Source organism: Phaethon aethereus, assembly GCF_964289735.1.
Source record: "Phaethon aethereus genome assembly, chromosome: 15".
NCBI lineage: Eukaryota > Metazoa > Chordata > Aves > Phaethontiformes > Phaethontidae > Phaethon > Phaethon aethereus.
The window spans coordinates 8,775,771-8,795,933 of record NC_138591.1 but is presented as its reverse complement, the minus strand read 5'-3'; the positions used below and the strand labels follow the sequence as shown (position 1 = coordinate 8,795,933).

General features: G+C 38.6%; 2 protein-coding genes across 2 annotated transcripts in view; both read left to right on the top strand.

Moving 5' to 3' along the window:
- Positions 1-3,467, top strand: part of MOSMO (modulator of smoothened) — a gene marked incomplete at both ends in the record, with an annotated part of 29,078 nt that extends 25,611 nt beyond the window's left edge. Inside the window, one exon of the mRNA XM_082006902.1 lies at positions 3,283-3,467. Coding sequence (XP_081863028.1) covers positions 3,283-3,467 — 185 coding nt within the window. The remainder of the gene's footprint in view (positions 1-3,282) is intronic.
- Positions 3,468-8,312: 4,845 nt separating this feature from the next.
- Positions 8,313-20,163, top strand: part of VWA3A (von Willebrand factor A domain containing 3A) — a gene marked incomplete at its 5' end in the record, with an annotated part of 31,917 nt that continues 20,066 nt past the window's right edge. Inside the window, 14 exons of the mRNA XM_082006533.1 lie at positions 8,313-8,377; positions 8,604-8,724; positions 9,347-9,471; positions 9,550-9,624; positions 10,937-10,991; positions 11,767-11,865; positions 12,795-12,901; positions 13,191-13,316; positions 14,590-14,698; positions 15,879-15,944; positions 16,404-16,526; positions 18,224-18,362; positions 18,452-18,555; positions 18,798-18,878. Of these exons, the coding sequence (XP_081862659.1) occupies positions 8,313-8,377; positions 8,604-8,724; positions 9,347-9,471; positions 9,550-9,624; positions 10,937-10,991; positions 11,767-11,865; positions 12,795-12,901; positions 13,191-13,316; positions 14,590-14,698; positions 15,879-15,944; positions 16,404-16,526; positions 18,224-18,362; positions 18,452-18,555; positions 18,798-18,878 (1,395 nt within the window). The remainder of the gene's footprint in view (positions 8,378-8,603; positions 8,725-9,346; positions 9,472-9,549; positions 9,625-10,936; positions 10,992-11,766; positions 11,866-12,794; positions 12,902-13,190; positions 13,317-14,589; positions 14,699-15,878; positions 15,945-16,403; positions 16,527-18,223; positions 18,363-18,451; positions 18,556-18,797; positions 18,879-20,163) is intronic.

Below are 20,163 nucleotides of genomic sequence, written 5' to 3'. Positions count from 1 at the left end.
GACACTCTCACAGCAGCACGTGTACATGGTGTGTGTGCACAGTGGAAGAGAAAAGATGGCTGGTTGCTTCTGTAGTAAAGGTTTGAAATGTGTGTGTGCATCAGCATTCTGCACGCTGCCTGCACATGCAGAATTTATTTTTTCTTCTGCTGTGAGCTGAGGGAGAGTTGAGGTACTTGCACCCTTTTGTCCGCGGGCAGGAACACAAGGAGACGCTGGGCACACGCTCCGCCGGCAGTACAGTGCCACTAGCAGGTCTGGCACCTGGGAGCACTGCTGCATGGATGTACAAGACACCTGAAAGAACAGTGGTTTAGTAGAGAGGGATAAAGATCTATTCTTCACCCATATCCATGAGGCCATCAGAACTTTTCCACTGTGTAATTCTTGAATAAAGGAGATTTAATCTTGAAAGTACAGATTGTTTTCAGAATCCTAAAGCTATTTCGTATAAGTGTGTTGTTAAAATATAACAGACGTTTTGTAAAAAACTGGAATGCTCGTCAAGCGCAAATTAGATGTAATGGGAAGCATACCGAGTTATGATAATGTGGCTCATCCTCAGAATATTGTTCATACTGTTACTAATTTTATGTTGCATTACTAATCACACATCAACCACTGTTTTCTGGATCACTCAAGTATAGAGCTCTTCTGTGCTTACACATACCTGCTCAGGGAACACATACCCAAGCTTTCTCTCCTCAGATGGACCAGCTGTTGAGATACAGTTAAAAAAAGGGAAACATTCAGGATTAGATTGTGTAGTGTGGAATTACATGGACCATGTAAGATTAAAACCTTCTAGATTATTTGATGTTTAACATCTGGTTGCTGGTTTTCTGGTTTTGTTTTAATAGATGGCCTAGCAAGGTAGTACTGAGCAAGAATGTAGTAACTATGCAGTTGCCAGATGTTTTTTGTTTCTGCTCTTTTTTCTTTCCCTTTAAAAAATAATTCGCTGGTGCAGTGACATTAAAAGTGAGACACGAGCTCGCTCTAGTGGAATGTTTGGTGTCTTCCAGCTCAGTATTGTCAGCTGAAAGGCAGGCTGATCCTGGTGGTAGCTGCCTTTGTCTCAAGGTGTTGTGAAAGCTGCTTCATGTGTTTCAGAAAGCAAGGAGCAAGCTGATGTTCTGATGTCAGTCATGGTTTATGAAACCGTCCTATTTTATTTATGCCCAAGTCCTACTTGGACACTTTTTGAATTCAGATTCATCATGCCCATAACTAGTCTCTTCTATAGAACATGACTGTTTTTTCCTCAAAACTGAGACCTGTGCTATGCAAATCATAAGCTTTGAGCATTAAGGTATAAAATATGTGAGAAGCTGTTCATCTTGGGTAAACATGGAGTCCGTTTAAAAAAATTTTTAGTATGGGCATGTAACCCTGTAGCTGGAAAAACTGGAGCATGTGTATTTTAGTCAGGAAGAGCAGTAGTGAAGTTACATTAAAAAATATTGAGGCTGCTCCAAGCCCATCATTTCCTCATTTGGAAAGACTAGAGACTCTGTCCTGGTAAGGCCAAAAGGGACGGGCAAGCTCCTGTGTTTGTTTTACGTACCTCTGGAAACAAAAGCAGCTGCAGCACTGCTGACTTGCACAGGAACTGGTGATTAAGGTGATGGCTGTTACTTACTGCCAGTGGTTTCTACTGGTGCTTGTTTGACTTGTGGGGAAGCTCAAGTAGGGAACAGCTTAGTGGTGGAGAAGAGAAGGGGGAGACAAGGACAGCACCTGTGTCCCTTACTAACAAAAAAAAAGCAGCAGTTTCTGTCAACTGAAAGAAGACTGAAAAAATTAGCATGTAATGCACTTTGTTCAGGCAGGAGCATTGTAACTTGGCTTGAATTTTCTTTTTCATGTGGCTGAGTTTATAGGTAGACTTTGAGGACTAGGAGAGGCTTCAGTGTTAGCTGTGCATCATGTTAGGAGACAGTGGTATGTGGGTTTGCAGGGTTGGTGGGATATCTCTCCCCTCAGATATAATTTAGATTTGATTGAATGGGTATCGGGATGCCATGTTCCACTCGCAATAAATAATGTTTGAAACAAAGCTGAAATACATAGAAATGAAATATGAGTAAAGCACTAATAGTTAACTGAACTGGTAGAATCAGCTAAAATTCTGTGTTATTCTAATACTGATAAAAAAACCCAAATTGTATGTCCTTGCATACGCCATCAAACCAATTCAAAAGCTAATCCTTTTTATTGTGAAGAATGTCTTGCCTCTTAGAGGAGCCCTGTTTGGAAGTCACTCCCTTAGTCGAGACAGTAGAACCCTGCATATTGCTACGTTTAAACTAAACAGGGTTACCTATCCAAACGTATGTTACAGGAACTCTGAAGTCGTCATGTGGGAAAGATTACAACACTGGATGTTCTCTCCTGGATTTGATCGGAATACTGAAATGTGCTGTGAGGAATGTTGGGCACTATTGGTACCTGAAGGCCTGTGAAATCCCTAACGTAATTCTAATGAATGGCTTTAATAGCAGTTCTGGTTTCTTTTTGGTACATACACAGAGAATCAGTTGCAATTAGGAACCAGGTACATTAGTCTAACTGTTCAGGTGAAATAAAAAGCCTCATTGCTTGCTTCTCTTTGTTCATGGAGCCTGAATTTGAAGTTTTTCACTAAGAAGCTTAGATTAAACTGAATCAGAGAACTTTCTTTGTATTCCAATGGAAAACCTTAAGGATATTTCATTACTTAAGGAAACATCCATGTAACTTTAGGAAACTGGCATATTTTAATCGAAAAGAATCTGTAATGACAATCTATGTGTGTTCTACTTCTAGCAAAACCTACGGAAAAGGAATTTATGTGGAAGAATGGGAGAGGGCAACTACAGTTGGAAAAAGACAACTCTGATAATAGAAAAGGAGTTTCTTCAATGCTGAATGTTAGTTTATCTTGGCTTTGGGGAAAAATTACTCTAAAATAACTGGAGAAGTAAGGAACTCTGTGACTAAACTTGTGGATGGTGGTAGAAATACATCCACCATTTTTTTTTTTCTGTAAACACAGTTCATGATCTAGTGAGGACTGAAGTTACAGTCAAAATGGGGGTCTTTCTTGGGAGTAGATGAGGGATGTTTTAAAAGCAAGATAAAGCCTACGCAGTCATTTCAAGCAAGTTAGGTATGGGAATATCTCAGCTCTTCGGTTTGGTCAGAATATGTCGCTTGGTCTTCTGGACTGCTCTATGAACTGATAAATATTTTGACTTAAACGCAGCAGTGACCATTTCTTCTTTTCTCTTTTCTTTGCAGTGATTCTCTTCTGTATGGCAGCCCTAATATTTCCAATAGGATTTTACATCAACGAAGTTGGAGGTCAACCATATAAATTACCCAATAACACAGTGGTTGGGTCTTCGTATGTACTGTTTGTCTTATCCATTTTCTTTACAATAGTGGGACTTCTATTTGCTGGCAAAGTTTGTTTACCTGGCTGATGAATGTCTCAACTGCAGGACTTTATTTTGGAAAAGAGCAAGACGTCAGAATTGCATTCTCAGGAGGATGCCTAGATTGGACTATCAAACACTTACTGAAAAGAGGAATGCTTTGACTTGTTCTCACTATGCACTTTGGATGAAAAAAAGGAGAGCCTTTCCCATAACCAAATACAGACAACGCTGACTAATCTCCTGAGCATATTTTAATGCAGTCAGGTCTGCACTGTGATAGGAACTAGTGAAGAATGCTTTACACTGAGAAGCATAATGCCCCATGTTACTGTACTGTTTCTGTTTTTAACGTCTAACGATTTGGAAGTCAAAGTATTTATGAACTTTGTGGTAGACCAGAGGGTTGCAGAGGAATTCAAGTGAGGCTGGCCTCACTGGTTAGGAGATTAGTATTTTACAGCTTCCCTCTGATGAGCAAAGCCTTTGGCACCAATGTGGATCAATCTTTCATTACTGCACCAAGAAGCCAATAGATCAAAACATGTTCTCTACATGTATGTAACAGCGAGAAAGCATACATCCCCTCCTCCCCCATAAGCTCTAGAAAAACACTAAGGAACATTTTAGAGGGGGATTTCTTCCTTATATTTATATAAATATATATAAATATATATATATTTTGCTGATGCAGTATACAGTGTGTGTGTGTGTATGTGTGTGTGTGTATATACACATATATGTATATATATGTATATACACGCAAATGGTTCCTGGAAAAGAACTCAGAACGCTTTGCTAGCAAAACACTGTGGTGTGCAAAACTAGAACTCAATAGAAAAAAGCCATTTCTCTGAAGGCCACATAGCTGAGAGTCTTCAGTTTACCTCATTCTTTGTAGCAGCCCTTGATTTTAACAGTTTTTGTAATAGGTACAAACGATCCCATGCCTTTCTAGGTGCAATTTTAAGTTAAGCTAAAATTCTTTTTATGGTAATTTATTTGTATATGAGGGTAGAAGGTGAGATCATGACATACCTTGAAGTTAAAATCCTAATTCTGGGAAACTGACACTATTTAAATTATTAGCAACTGTTGTACAGAAAGTCTCTTTTTCTACTGCATTGTTACATTAACATTCATACATGTTCAAGCACGGCATTTTACCAAAATAAGCATTTCTCTAGCACATGTAAAATGCAGTGCTTAAAGTAAAGCAAACACTATTCCACTGCAAAGATGGATGAACTTATTTTCATTTGAATATTAATTCATCTTTACAAAAAAAAAGAGCAATATAATTGTTTAAATAATATATGCCTTGTTTTCTAAAGTTGTTATTTTAAAAGTGGATTTAAGGACCACCCAAATTTGGAGTAAATATTCCTCACTAAAGGTAGTTTTATTTTTCAACACAAGGATAAACCTCTGAATCCATAGACATCATCATTCACTACTCAATCTAACCTTGCAGAAAGTACACTTTAGTGTCCCAGGAAAGCTGCCTGCACTCAGTATTTATTTTCCAGTTCATACGTGGTTTACCTGAGATTCATTATGAAAACAAAAAAATTGTATGTTTCAAGCGCTGTTTCATTGAGCTTGTTAGAACTGCCTTGCTAAATAGACGTTTTTCTAAAATGTTAATGAAAGTATATTTTAGAATGAGGTGGTTGTTAAAATATAATGAGCAGTTTCCAAAATAATCACCTATCAGATAAGCTTAGGTGTTTGAAAATAAGACAATTTGCACAATTCTTTTAAACTGTGTGCCATTCAGACCCTAGTGGGTCCCTGTCCTCTTCCTCCTCCTCCACCTCTTCTCTCTCTCCCTCCCAAGGTATTTTAATACAAAAAGGTTATTTGCTGAATTAAGTATTTTTTCTTTTGACTTTTTTGAACAAACTTGTCACTGGAATTGTCTACAAGTGACATTTTTCAGTCAGCTCACTCACAGGTAGAAGGGAGTGTTTATAGAACACTAAATTTTTCTAAAGTATACTAATCTGTAAATACAGCCAGGCACCTACTTGGAAGAAGTAATGGTTTAAATAAGATTTGGTTCCTAATTTAAGCCTTCATCTGCATGGGTAGTCTGAGGTCCCCAGTGATGTTAGTGGAGATAAAATGCAGGGTTCAGCTGCTGGATGTGTGTCTAAATTTTTGGTGTTATCACTTCTCTATCCTAAGCTGAAGTATTCACTAAAACTTAGATCATAAATTATGTTGGGGAAAAAAACCTCTTTTTTTCCCCCACTAATGTTACTCTTGTAAATAGTTCTAGGAGATTTTTTTGTAACTGGAACACAGGTGGGGGGAGAGTTTCTCAGCTGCTAAGATTTCTCCCCCCGCAGCTTACTTATTTCAGTTATAGTAACAACATGTATACAGTGGATTTAAGCTTAGATTAAATGGATCAGCATTTAATAAAAAAATATAAACACTTATCTTGGAGCACACACAGACTGTGGCTGGCTGGCTGGAAGTTTGTCTGATCTGCCAGTGCTATTGCTATGAATTATTAAATGATAGCAGAGATTTAATGAGCAGATTGTTTGATTAAATATATGAGCATTTTAAGACCACAAAAAGATGCAGACATCTGCATTTAAAAAAACCCCACCCAGTAATTGGAGAGACAGCTGTCAACAGTTGCTTTTAATAAGGTCACTAAGTACTATATAGTACAGTATTAATTTATAGCAGAAAATCATATCTTGTAAACTGTATATAAAACACTGTTTTATGGTGCAATCATTTGTCAAACTTATGTCTGTTACTTTTGTTTTAAAGTTGTGTGCATTCTTTTCATACCTAAGAGCATCACTGTAAAATCTGCTGAAGACTATTTATAGGTTTTATTTGCACAAGGTTTTGTTCTAAACTACAGGAAGTTCTTAAGAACATGCCTAAACATCTGTAGACTTCTTCAGTTCATGAAAAGCAAATGTTTCCATATGAATCTTCTCCAAAGGTAATCCCATATTTCTGTTGAGTGTTTACATAAACTTTTCTGATTCTGCCAGCCATTATTTTTAACTTTTTGAAGGACAGCTCATTGCATACATCCCTAGAGATTCTTAGTCTTTTGTTTCAGAATTCCCCCAAAGGTTTGATGTTCCGACATAATGTAATTTGTGCACACTTTCATCATTTATTTGGCTAACAAAATGTAAGATTGGAAACTTAACTCGTTTTCCTTCTGAAAGTATTTTATTTTTTCTGTATAAATCTTATTGCTGAGCTCAGCTAAAATAATTGCCTGGAAGCTGTTTGTCTCAGACCTGGGGAGGGTGTGTTTCCCTGAATGCCCCAGTCTAACCATTTAACATCGTTTTCTGTTGTTAATCTTGCTGGTGGGGGATACCAGCCGGTAGTGTGCGACACCACCGGAGCCCCGTCCTCTGGCTGAAGTAAAGCCACCGGAGCAGGGCCCTCCTCTCATACCTGTGTTTCAGAGCCGTTGTTTAACCACTTCAGAACACACCTGTAGATTACGGTTTGCCCCAACACACACCAATAAAAATCAAAGCTGTCCTTTAAAACCTTTGTGAAGGATGAAAATAATGAAGGAAACGGTGTCTGCAAGCGGCTTGTCCTGCCTGGGCGTCGTGTCGCTCCCTGCTCGAGGCCTGACCGTCTGCGTTCCTTGCCGCGGCCTTTACTGAGGATTGTTTTCTAATTGGGTTAGAACGTTTTTCAATTAATGATTTCCGAACAAATGTTAATACAAACTGTATAAAATGAACATAATTTTCTTCACTTGTATTTTTGTTATTGAGCAAGTTTATCAAAATAAATTGTCTACTAAAGCGACTGGCCCCGGCTGCACTAACGGGAACGGGCCCCGCCTCGCGCGCAGGTGACGCCTCGCCCCCAGCGGGGCCCCCGCGCGCGCCGCCCGCCCACCACCGCCCTCAGGCGGCGGGAAGCGGCGCCGCCTCCTCCCGCGCGCGGCCGCCGGGGCCGGCCCGTCTCCACCGGCAACGGCGTAACACGGGGGTGCCGCCGCGCGGCCCGCGCCTTCGAGTGAGTGCTGGGAGGTGCCTTGGCCTGACGATGGTGAGGGGGCTTGGGCGATCCCCGTCACCGGCGCGGTGGCCGCCCGGGCTTTCGTGACGTGCCCAGGCGTGGGGAGGGGGATGGGGAACGGCCGAGCCTTTCCCCCGGTGAGGTGGGTCCCTGGGCCGGGGCGGCGCGCGGTCGGCCGAGCTGAGGGGGCCTTTCCCCCGCGAGGTGGGGCGAGCCTTGGGGGACGGGGCGGGGCGCGGTCGCGGGAGCCGAGGGGGCCTCTCCCCCGTGAGGTGAGGAGACCCTCGGGGGACGAGGCGGCGCGGGAAGAGGGCTGCGCCGACACCCGCTGGTGCGCGGAAGGGCCCGGGTGGCTGGGGACGGAGCGAGGCGAAGGAGCCCAGCGAAGAGGAAAGCGGGATTTTATGACCAGTTTTGGTCGGTCTTACTGCGCCCAAACCCGCCGGGCAGCTCGGCGACGTGCCTCACAGTCCGGCTGGCTCCAGCTGCGCCCCCGCGCTCCCGCCGCGGCTCCCGCTCGCCCGCAGGGCTCTGGGCTTTGCGGTGGTTAATCGTTCTTTCTGGGTGCACTGTGTAGTCTTCCAGCAGCTGTGCATACGTACAATTAACTGCACCAAGGTCCTTCGTAAATAGCTCTTACAGAACGTTTCCTAAATGTGTTTTCTATAGTTGGATAATTGTAGATTCTCTTTGTAGCTGTTTTTTAATTTGCTGTTGTCCCACATGCAATGTAATTATCTTACAAGTTGCTGACAATATTAATACCTTTTTAATAGTGTATATTCCTGAGGATTTAAGCTTTTTACTTTAATACTTCGTCTTTTTGTCTTTTTTTTTAACAAGGCTAAGTCTATTCATATAATGGATACACACATCAGGAAAATGCCACAGCTGTTGGACAGTGATCAGTTTTTTGAAAATATCGGGTGAGGATACTGTTACAAAATCTTGTTGTAGATAAGAGAAGATAACTGTAGCTCTTATAAACTATGTACTATGTCCCTTCAAAACATTTATCCTATATCAAATGGAATGTGTAAACAAATGTCAAAGTATAAAACAGTTCCTACAGAAGAAACTTTTGAAGACTTTATGACAGTACAGGAATAAGATGGGTAGTGAAGTTATCCCATAAAATTCATTGTCTTGTAGGGTGACCACAAAATCCAGTCTACAGGGTGATCATCCACCATGGCAAGACTTTACTATGTCTCATCTAGGACCAGATAATGAGCTGCTGGTAACACATATCAACAAGACACAAGATGTGCTGGTAGGCAAGTTTTCCTGCTAAAAGGAGCAACTAGAAAAGTAATACATACCCACTGTAAATACGGTGGGGAATAAATAAGATTATAGACAACTGATATGTTTCCTTACATATGTTTGCATATACACACAGACAGTTTGATAGATAGAGTCACTAAAGTCATGAAATTACATGTAGTTTCTCTGCAGAGATCAATCAGTCTGTGAACAAATCGGGCAAAACAGTAAAGCTAGGTGAGCAGTTGATACTGCATTTTTCTTCAGAAAAGCAGAAGACAGTATACACCCCTTCAAACTGTGTGAGGCAGGTTTTGGAGATGCTTAATTTTTCTTCCTCTCCAGTAAATCACTGAGGTATTTCTTTTAATTCTTTTACTAAACTCTCCTATTTCTTGTCTTCTTGTCTCCTCCAAACTAAGCTCTCCTTCCCCTTCCTTTAGCTCACAGTCTAGAGGTATTCTGAAACCTTTTCCTTTGCATCCCACTTCCAAAAGAGTATGCTAGTACCTAAAATTATGCTGTTCTTGGGTATCAGCAGCTATCCTTAGGACTTATATTTTTGTCACATTTGAACGGCACATTTCATTTCTCATACTGCATTTAATTTTTTCTTATTTGATCTATAGGGAGTACAAATGAAGAAAATACAGTCTAAAAAGGTGCAAACCACAGAAGAATGGCTAAGAAACTACAGTTTAGAGTCCTTGCAATTAACATTAGAGCATCTGGTAAATGAAGGCAATATTGTTTTGTAAGTACAATGCTGCCCTTTCTTTAGTTATTCCTAATTTGTGTGCATCTCTGATGTTAATTATGCATAGTGTTCTAGGAATTCAAGAAACGGTGTTGAAGAGATAGAGTTTACGGAAGAGACTGTTACCAATTTTGAGTCCAGACTTTCTGAGTAAGTATACATCTTGTTTACGGCTTTGATGCATAACTGATTTTATATCCCCATCCCCCATGACTACAAGAACTGCCTTAAATCTTGATTTGTTATCTCTGGGAACTTCAGAGTATCTCACCATTGAATACTTTCTGCTGCGATTTAGGGTAGGTGATAATTATATGTCACTACAGCTGAGGTGTCTGTTTTTTTAATGAAGGTGCCTATCAGTCAGGTTTTGAACTGAAGCAGTTAGCTCATTTTAGAAAGGCAGCTAGTGAATAGTTAGGTTTTCACAGGTAATACTGCATATAAACATACAGTTATGTTTACTGTAACTTGGATTAGTTTCAAGTCATGGATCTATTCACGACATGTGGAAGTTAAAAGCTTTCTAAGTGAATTTTAGATGTATAAAATCAAGGAAACTTAAATTGAGGAAAACATTTAATTAATAGGTTCAATAAGCTGTAGAGTAATGTTTTTGTTGGTCTTCACGATACTTGCTAGACTGTTCTAGGAGTGCCACTACTTCAGCATACCTCACTGTGTCAGTCATGAAGATACAGAATCTTCAGAAGGTCTACCTTCAGTACTTGGGCCCTGCGCCATCTAAGCAAACTGTCTGCAAATCTGGTTCAAAAAAAAAGTAGCTTTTGTGTTTTGAAAAAGCAAAAAGTTTTTCCCCCTTTAAAATGTTGATTGAAACTTCCTGTTCGACAAATTGTAAAAATTATGCGCATAGTATTAAAAATAAGTTGGTTGAAGTAAAACAATTATAGAGGACAGCAAGCACTTCATTTTACCTCAGGTTATGCCTGTTTTGAAATTAAATTGTTGAAAGTTGTGCTGCGGTTAGTCTGGCACTTCAGTGAGTGTTCTGCCTTTCAATCACAAGGTTATATTTCATGTGTGTCTTAAGCAGTAGCGTAGTTTGTATTAAACACATCTCCTGACAATAACCTGTGTGTGATGAACTAAACTCAGTTTTGCCTGATGCCTGAGCTCCTGTTGTTCACACATACACACAGTGAATACCCCTCTCCTACCTCTGAACAGAATAAGCCAGCAACTGATCAGGAAACATTTCAGTCATCCAGTTTTTCAGACAGCTACATACCTCATCAATCAAACAGCTTTAAGAGAAGAAGTATATAAATGTTTAGCCCTGCAACCACCAGTTGTATGAGAACACTGAAACCAGTATTTTTAAATACTGTTTTTTTGCATCTGTGAGAAAAAAGATGTGATAAAGACTAATGGGTGATTGATACATCATGCACAATGCAAGAAAATGCCTTAGCTAAATGTGTGCTATGCCTTTTGTCAGAGTGATTGAACTTTATCAGCAGCGAATTCAGTGGCTGTTGCAGGACAGCAGAAAGGTAACTTTAACTTTGCAGTATATTTTTAGAATGGAACTGTATATGGCATTAAAGAATAAATTAACTTTTGAATAGTAGTGAAAAGTGGCTTCCAGAAAGCTTATGTATTTTCATTATTTACTGTGAATTAGACATCATCTGCAGTGATGCTTATCTTGACAATGGATTTTTTTTCTTCATCTTTCATTGGTATATGGTTTTCTGCTTTCTAGATCTAGTCTTTTTCTTTCTCTTAGCAGTCTTAATCATTAGGACCTCTCAGCGCTATTTAAACGGGAGCAGACAATCCTGCACTTAACCTCTGACTGGAGGGGAGCTGTCTTGTAGTCCATTGTGCCCTCTCTTGCACAGCTGGTTAATCACTTACTGTGCCTAGCAGTGCTAATGCTCGGGAATGGGAAAGGGACATAACTCCCTCACAAAGGGAGCAGAGAAAGAAACAGCATTCCAAAATCTAGCTTCCACAAAGTTACTTGATTTAACCTGAAGGAGATCCTGTAGACAAAGTTATTTTTTATCCTCTCAAATAATGAATAGGTTGTCTTGGGAAGGAGATAATATGATTCATTGTAAGGATAGGATAAATTGGGAGCCAGTAGGTCGCTCTATTCTCCCCTGCCCCCCAGCTTTGTCACTGTGTCATCTTTATGCTACAAGGCCTAACATGAAAATAAATACCTAACATTTGATTTTTAAATGGGGTTGTACAGAATAAACAGTAAAATTATTAAACTCTAGATAAGCTTAGTATTTACAATGACTTTTCTCTTTTAAGGTGTTTGGCCTTATAAAAGGAACCAAAGTTGGACTTATGGTTGATGTGTCTCATATGAGTTATGGACCTAAACTACTGGATTTTCAGAAGGACCTTTTGGTGAGTAATAATAAGCAGACTTTGGCAGTTATAACATACTAATCAAGCTTTTGTATAACTACAAGCCAGGAACTAAGTAGAAACACCCCCCCCGTCTAAATTCATAATAGAAATTTTTTGTTGTAAAAATTATGTTTTAAATGTCTTTGAAAATGTAGTCTTTGTTAATGTCTAGATCCAAACTCCAATATGTACTGTAACAACAACAACAACAACAATAATAATACTTACTAATATTTGGAAGTTCCTCAATTATTGTACCAGCATTCTCTATGGAATAAACTTGCCTAACAGAAACAGCTTTAAGAGCTAGAACCAAGTTGTACATAGACCTATTTATACTAAATACAGTTTCCTTATGCCTTTATGTTTTGTCACAACAAGGCACACTTCACAATTTTGGTCAGAACCTTGATGAGTTAATCACTTCCTAATGTCCCAAAAGAAACTTGTCCTTTATTGTGCTCTTTATTTTTGTAAAACTTTTTGTTGTAAGGAAGGAAGATATAATGTAGCTGTTATACTAACTTTGAAACTTTGTACAATTTCATTTCCTGCATGCAGGAATTATCTAACATCAATTTATATTATCTGTATTTTTCATTTGTGTGTTTTAAATAAATCTCCTTCAAGAAAACTCGATTGTGCTCATCAACTGAAGAGAAAAACTGATACCAGTACAACAAATATTCCCTGCCTCCTGCCCCATTAACAAATTGGCTGGGTTACCATAGGTTTGCATGTTTTGTCTCTGTACTCCTTAACAAATATTTGAATCTGTATGACTTTTTCTTGGAAGCTTTTCTCTGTCGTAGCTGAAAATACTGCTGCCAATTATTTTTAGGAAATTACTATTTTTAGTCTTTTACATAATAACCCTACTAGAAGCAGCATGGATAGTATTGCATTAACAATTTTTTTTTTATTAGTGCTTAATAGATGAACAGCTGTGTTATAAGAAGCAATTGTACTGCCTTGCATTCAGTTCAGAAATTTCACCTCTGTGGGAGAGTCCAAAAAACATCAATGTTCATGTGTAAGTAAGTTCATTTCTCTGAAAAATTAAGGTGTTTCAAACAAGGTCTCCATTTAATTGGAGCAATCTCTTATACATGTTAAATAGTGCTTTTCATCTTATCCCTGCAGTGATTTGTAAGAGGGGAAAAAAGCAATAAATTTTAAGTGCAGTCAGTGATTTCAAGCTGGTTGTTCATACATAAAATATCTTAACAGCTCCTGTGGTTTGTAGTAATCTTCATGATTTATCTTATTTAGCACCTTTATTATTAAGGGTACGTATTTCTTTTTCTTTTCCCCCCTCCTAGGCTACATGAAGCAAGACAGTGGATACAACAGCTGGAGCCTGGTCGAGGCTGCAATTTGCTGAAAGCTTTAAAACATGTCCTTACGATGAAAGAACTGAATTCTCTGGCTCTTATTGTAGGAAACTGGTAAATTTGTTATCCGTCCTAACAACCAGCTTTAATTTGGATACAGAATTGGTACAAAAATCTGAACATTATACAAAAATAAACGGAAGATTTAATATGTATTTTTAGTTCATATCACTGGCTTTCTTTATGTCTTCCCTTTTTTACCATTTATAAATTTTCTCTTCTGATACGAAGCTGTTTTTCCTTTGCAGATCAGTTATCGCAGTAATCCATTGAGAGTCTGCTAGCTCTAATTTTACATCAATAACAATCCTTCAGCATCATTAAGGATGACACTGAAACGGTTCACACCTCTGGGAAGATTAGATAATGAACTAGATTTTGCTGTAAAATAGCATTAAGCATTCAAACATAGACTTCTCTGTGATCTTAGTGATGCTGATGGAAAATTTAAAATGTCTGATTAAATAAATGAAACCAGGCTGAGGTTAGATAAATTATGGACTTAAATTCTGCAGTTCTGTTGTCATCATTTGGAAATTTGCAGTACTGGAGTCAGGATTACAAGAAAAAGACTACAGTAAGGTTTCTGGGGGTGTTACCATACTCCTAATTTATTCATTGTATTTATTTTAAATGTGCAAAGAGGGGATGGTGTAAGCTTGGCAAGCTTGATATTTAGGGTGATTGAGATTACATTACAGCTAACTTTCTGAACACACAGTGTTCAGTTAAAATGTTCCAAGTTTTGCTTAGGTCTGCTTTGAACAGAAAGCAAAAGTTTATAGTATGTGCAAGTGAACACTTCCTTAATTTCCGTCCCTGGCAGGAGTGTAGCTGGAAGGGAAGATTTTACTGGCCAAGACTCTCAAGACTCAGGAAATGAAAGCTATGTGGGTTGCTAAGTTCTAAACACAAAGCAAAGTTTTACTTTCTTTTGTGCCTTTGGAAGACAAAAGACAACCATACGTACCACTGAAGATCTGAGTTGAAAGCTTTTCTATCACAGTTTGTCACAGCAGGGCAAAACCACAATTCCTGATTTTTAGCTTCCGGGGCTAGCAAGGTATAATTTAGAACATTTCATCCACAAGCCATTATGAACCAGAATAGAATCTTAATGCTTTTATTTTCATTCAGTTTGCAGGACAAAACCAAACCCCAGTGGTGGTCAAGTTATGCTAAATGACTCGATTACATTCCCATGATTGGTTATTTCTTTCCCACTTAGTTTTCTTCCCCGTCTTCTTCAGTATGGCCTTTTTTCCCCATGTGGTTACTGCCATTGTTAATATCCTTTTTTTCAATTTATTTATTTATTTATTGTCAGCCCTGATCAGTCTTTGGAAATATTGTCTGACTATGCTCATCAGCGTTTACTGGGGAGACAACTGCAGACTCACACTGTTATATATGATTGCAGCAATCCTGCTTCTCTTGTAAGTAGTTGTGTGAATACGTACTTCCTTAAGTGTCCTGTCATTTGTTTCCTATTCAGCTGCAATGTCTCTCTCACAAACTTGTGGGGAAGCTAACGTACTCATTAAAGAATTCTTGATCTAGCATTTTATTTTCTTTAGAGCAGATTTGCACACATGAAAAAATTTGTTTGGAGCATTCGTCTTGGTTCATACCAAAGCCAGAAGTGGCATCCAAGTGGTGTTGACAGGCTTGGCAGCTGAAGAGAAGCAATTATTTCCAGATAATCAAGCTGTGTGTTTTACAGAGAAGATGTTGAGGCCAAGAGCTCTTTTGCAGGTGAAAGCAGAAAAATAGACTTCACATAGGCAATATTGCAGTAAGGGCAAGCGGGTAGGGAGAGGGATCATAGGAGAAAGTCATGGACTTGGGAGTGAGATGATATGAGCATGGCAGTCCCTGGGATAGGAATGTTTTGGTATGAAATAGCATCAGTGCAAGACCTAGCAACCTTGCTTAAATTACAGTGTTGATCATGAGCAGTGGCTTGGGTGTTAGCAATGACTGCCTGAAGGAAGAGGAGGACAGAAGGTTAAGCAGTTACTTTTGATTAGCTTCTGCATAGAAACTTGGTTTTAGGTGTTGATTGCTTGTTTAAGGTTATCCCTAAGGCATGTAGCGACTTCAGTGGCAGGGAGGACACAACTGAAATCCTGGTTTGAAGATAAGATTGGATGCAGCAAGGGTATTGCAGTTGTGGGGAAACGGATTGCATTGGTAGATGGTAGGAGAGAAGGACATGGGAGAGGTGAAAAAAGCAGTGAAGGATTTAAGAGGTGATTATGGGCAGGGAAAGGATAGCCTAACGTTTATACCTGTAGACTTCAGTGATACGCCTTTGATCTGCCTAGCACAAGCCTGCCCTCAAAGGAAGAGAATGACTGGCATTTTAATGCAAGGTGAATGAACTTGACCCTTATTGGCTATTTTCTAGATTTCTTTACTGAGTTAGTTTTTCAGTCATATTAAAATAAGGCTGGTAAGAAAATAAAGGAAACATCATTACTTTGGCTTTCTTACTACATGTACCTCAAAGATTCTTTCTCTGTGTCTAATTGAGAATTGAATACCAACAACCCACGTTATCAAAAGAGACTACCAAATCAAAGTAACTCTTTTTCTTCCTGTTTATATGTGTAGGCAGTTCTAAAGAACCTTGCAGAAGCTGTAAGAGGCCGTTACCATTGCTACTCTTCAAAGGGAGAGGTAGGTGACAGCTAGAGGCAAAGCATTTTTCTCTGATGATTCCTCACTTTGAGAAGGTAAACTAATTATCACCCAAGTAGAAGTTTATAGCAAGAATTGGTGCTTAAAGTCTCTCATAGAAGTGCTGAGGATGTGGTCAGTAAAACTGTGGGTAATTCTTTCTGCAAATGAAAATGCTTTCCTAAAAGCACAATACATTTTGCAGATATTGTTCACTGACTTAAAGCTGATGAATAAGATGAAAGCAGTGGCTTATTGTAGACTGACTCAAAATAATAAAATACCTTGTTTTAAAATGATTAATAACCTATGTGCAGTGCATTAGATACATGTACACTCAATTCTGCTATGCCAGGCTGTATTGTATAAAAGTATGCACATCGAAGTAAGAAAGCTGTGTTTGGCTGGTGTTTGAGTAGTAGTTAACTTATTTTTCCCCCTTTGTTTTTATATGTACAGAATTTTGATAGCAGTGATTTTCATCTGCTACTTCAGGAATCCCAGAAGGCTAAGGACCTACTCAAGAGCATCAAACAGATTTTTCAAAGAATGGGTGGCTCACTTATTAGTAGAATAGCAGATGTATGTATCTTTTTATTTTTAGATGTACTTTGAAGTATCAGGGGTAGAAGTTTTTAGTGTACATAGTAGGAAAAAAAAATTATATGAATAATCAGGTCTTTTGATAAGTGAGCTTTAAATATTATATGTTGGCCTTTATTATATATTGGCCATAAGAGCAAATTAAGGCCAAAACCAGTAAAGGCGATATTTTACTAGACATTTTTCAAAATGCAGCAAGTTTTATAAACCAACCAAAATGCAATGAAAAGAACATTGTGCCATGATCATAATGGAAATCTAAGAGAATTGCTACCCTAACTGTATGTGTGATCATTTAACTGAAGTTCCAACAGTCCTTTAAATTGGTAAAAAGATACTTGCTCCTACCTGATTAAGATGGACACTTAAATTTTCAGTTGCAAAATCATAAGGGCTTGTCTATTACTAGTGTTGAAGTTAGGAAGCTACAGTCTGTCTGTTACACATCTGTCTATGTTGGTCCTATCTTATCATGAGGATTTGTCACCATTTGTTCTGTAACAATTGTCTTGGTAATGTTTCTATTTTTATGCCTTATTTGACCAACATACCAGAGGTTCTTACCTTGCTTGGCTTTTCTCCGATAAAGTAACTTCCCAGTGCTCTTGATGAAATATGGGTGAGGAAGAAAAAGAATCTTCTGTGATTTTTCTTTTTTCTGTGGAATGTTTGGAATTCTAGTTCTGCTTTGATCTGGTAGAAATTATTTACTCATGTCTGTCTTTCACCTTGTTCAGATAGTCTTAAGTGGAAATATGCATCTTTTGTTTGCCTTACTCTCACCTCTGTACTTTCTAGTGGCCTGGAAGTTTAGGAAGTGGCTAAATTCGCCTGTAGTTGTGAATGCTAAACTTGAATGCTAAAAATTTGGGAGCACTTTTTTACAAATCTGTGAGAAATTTTTTTGTATCCTTGCATATCTGGTCGTCTGACCTGAGACATTTCAGACAGGAGGCAAACTGGTCATTTGTGAATAATATTTCTAATTCTGCTTCCCTTCAGCCTCCCTATTCTGCATATATAGAATTCTTTCATCTCTCTTCCAACCTCATAATTACTAAGGACCATGTGGACTACATATGGAGCAGAAGTCACCCTGAAATTACTTACAAGGTCCTATATCCCCAAATAAAAGCATGTCATGTCAGAAGCTTACTAGTCAAACCTTTTGAATGAAAAAACATCTCCACAAACCTCTGTCCATTCATAAAACAAAGGTCTCTTATCCTTTCTCAAAATAAAGAAATATGAGTGCCCCCCAACAGACGTTTTTGTGGACTTGTTTCTATTGATGTGAATGAAGGTAGAATGTTCGTTTGAATCTGTGCTCGGTGCAGGTGGAAAATGGAGCAGTGTGTAATGAAGATCCTTTTCCTACTTGCTTTTCTTAGAGAAATGCTTGGCTGTTTTCATGCCAGTATGTATAATGATGACATTTTAATTTCCGTGTGGGTTTCTGCATTGTGGCAAGCACAGTGAAGTTAGTGGCACATTGTCTCCCAAACCCCATTTTTAGGAGGACCAGTGATAGCTATTTTCAAAGTGTTTTCCTTGTTGAAATCCCAGCACTTTGGTGAACATAAGTAAAACTAACATTCCATGGTGGATGTTTTGGATTGAGGGTAAAAAAAAATTCTGCTAAAACTTGCAAGAGTTTTTCTTAAAATCCATTTTAGGTTTCCACAGAATTTGCAAATACAGCAACTTCCAACCTCTTGCCAAAGCCTCCAAAGCATGAAGGACCATTAGTTATTCAAACACCATGCGTCCTGGCCAAAACCTCAACAGACTGGTTAAAGACATATGGATTGAAAGGTAGCACAGAAAGAAAAACTTAACAGGAATGAAACATGAATTAAAGACAGAGCATGTGTTTTGCTTAATGTTTTTGTTTCTTGATATAGCTAAAAAGTTAAACCTTTATCAAGTTTTGGCTCCCAATGCTTTCTCTCCTGTGGAAGAATTTGTACCTATTCTTAAAAAAACAGTATCATCAACTGTATATGAGGTAAGTGATGAGGACCTTTTCTTTTTCTTGTGTGGGTTTGGGTTTTTTTCTTTCTAGTGTTACAGTTTTCTGATTAAAATCAATAGTTTATAAGTTAGCAAAATTCTATAGGCTTTAACTGAAATTTGAATCATAGATTCAAATCAAATATGCCATTCTTAAGAATGATTCAGGAAGGAATTCTGTGTTAGTTTAGCTTATATCGGCTTCTGTAAACATGTAACTATTATTTATCCTTCTAGAGAGCGATGATACAGTTTGAATGGTGTGATGGAACTGTGAAAAATATCCACGTTGACCTGCCAGTATTATACAACTATCAGGTGAGTTGTCTATAGTGATGTGGCCTTGTAACGGCTAGTTTACCATCTAATTATTCCACACTAATTGTCCTGATACTGCAGGGATTCATGTGCAGACAGTTGTCCATGTAAGTCTGCAATGATCTGGTCAGACTTGGGATCCATATTCTTGTGTTAGTGAGGAAGGAGGCTAAGTAAGAGAAAGAGTCCATCAGTGCTGCTCATACATACAGTAGTGTGCGTTTTGCGATCTATGTGTAAGAATGTATTTACATTATTTTACCCACATATGTATGAATCCTTTAGCCTGTACATTGAAAGGATAAAACACAATAGAGTACTCCTGCTTGCTTTATCAGAACTGTCCTATTTCATCTTGGTTTAACCATTAAAGAAAAGAAGTTTTGTATTTTGTTTTATCTCTTTGAAAGTCAAACAAGTTTTATGAAGAAGAATGTCTAATTGTTACTGGCTAGACCAAGGAGGACTCAAGGCATAGCAGGAACATTCTAGGAAGTAGTGTAGGAGCAAGCCTGGATGGTTGTTGCATGACTTGAAAGAGGTTGTGTGATATGAAAATATGTGCAAAGGCACATAACAGCACCAAACCAGAGCCTCTTCCTGTCATAGCAACCTAGTCCCTCGGATGTGTAGGAAAGAGTCAATGCAAGAGATTATTTCGAAATAAAAGTTTGATTTTAAACTACCAAATAACCCAGAAGACTGGTTGAATAAGGGATTAAAAAAATACACTGTGACATGAGTTTCTTTGGTAGGTTAGTTTATCTCAGCGCCATGAATGGATGGAGATGGGGAGCATGGTGAGTTGAGGGGAATGGTGAAAAAGACACAGTATTCCAGATCAGTGATGTTGATTTCTGTGTGTGTGGAAGATGACAGAAGCATATGAAAGCCTGCATTATGAAGAAAGCCACAGGAATAAACTTAAGTTGCCTTGATCATGATCTTGCATTAGTCCGTATTCTATGTTTGGATAATAATGTGTACATACATATGAATTTCTTTCTCCTGTGTATTTTGGGGTGGATCCTACAGCATCCAGCACCCGGTTTCCTTCTGTCTGAAATCCTGCTATTAAAACTTTAAGACCAGTACTGTAGTACAGTCCATATGGAGAGTCCAGTAGGATTCGGAGATACAGTTTATATTCTGATTTCAGCATCATATCTGTACTTTCGGAGACCTCACATTAGCCTTTTCATTGTGGATCCTTCACCCTTTCCCCATGGCAAGTAGCTAGTAGGTCTCCATTGTGAAATTATGAGATCCAAATCTAATAAATTCT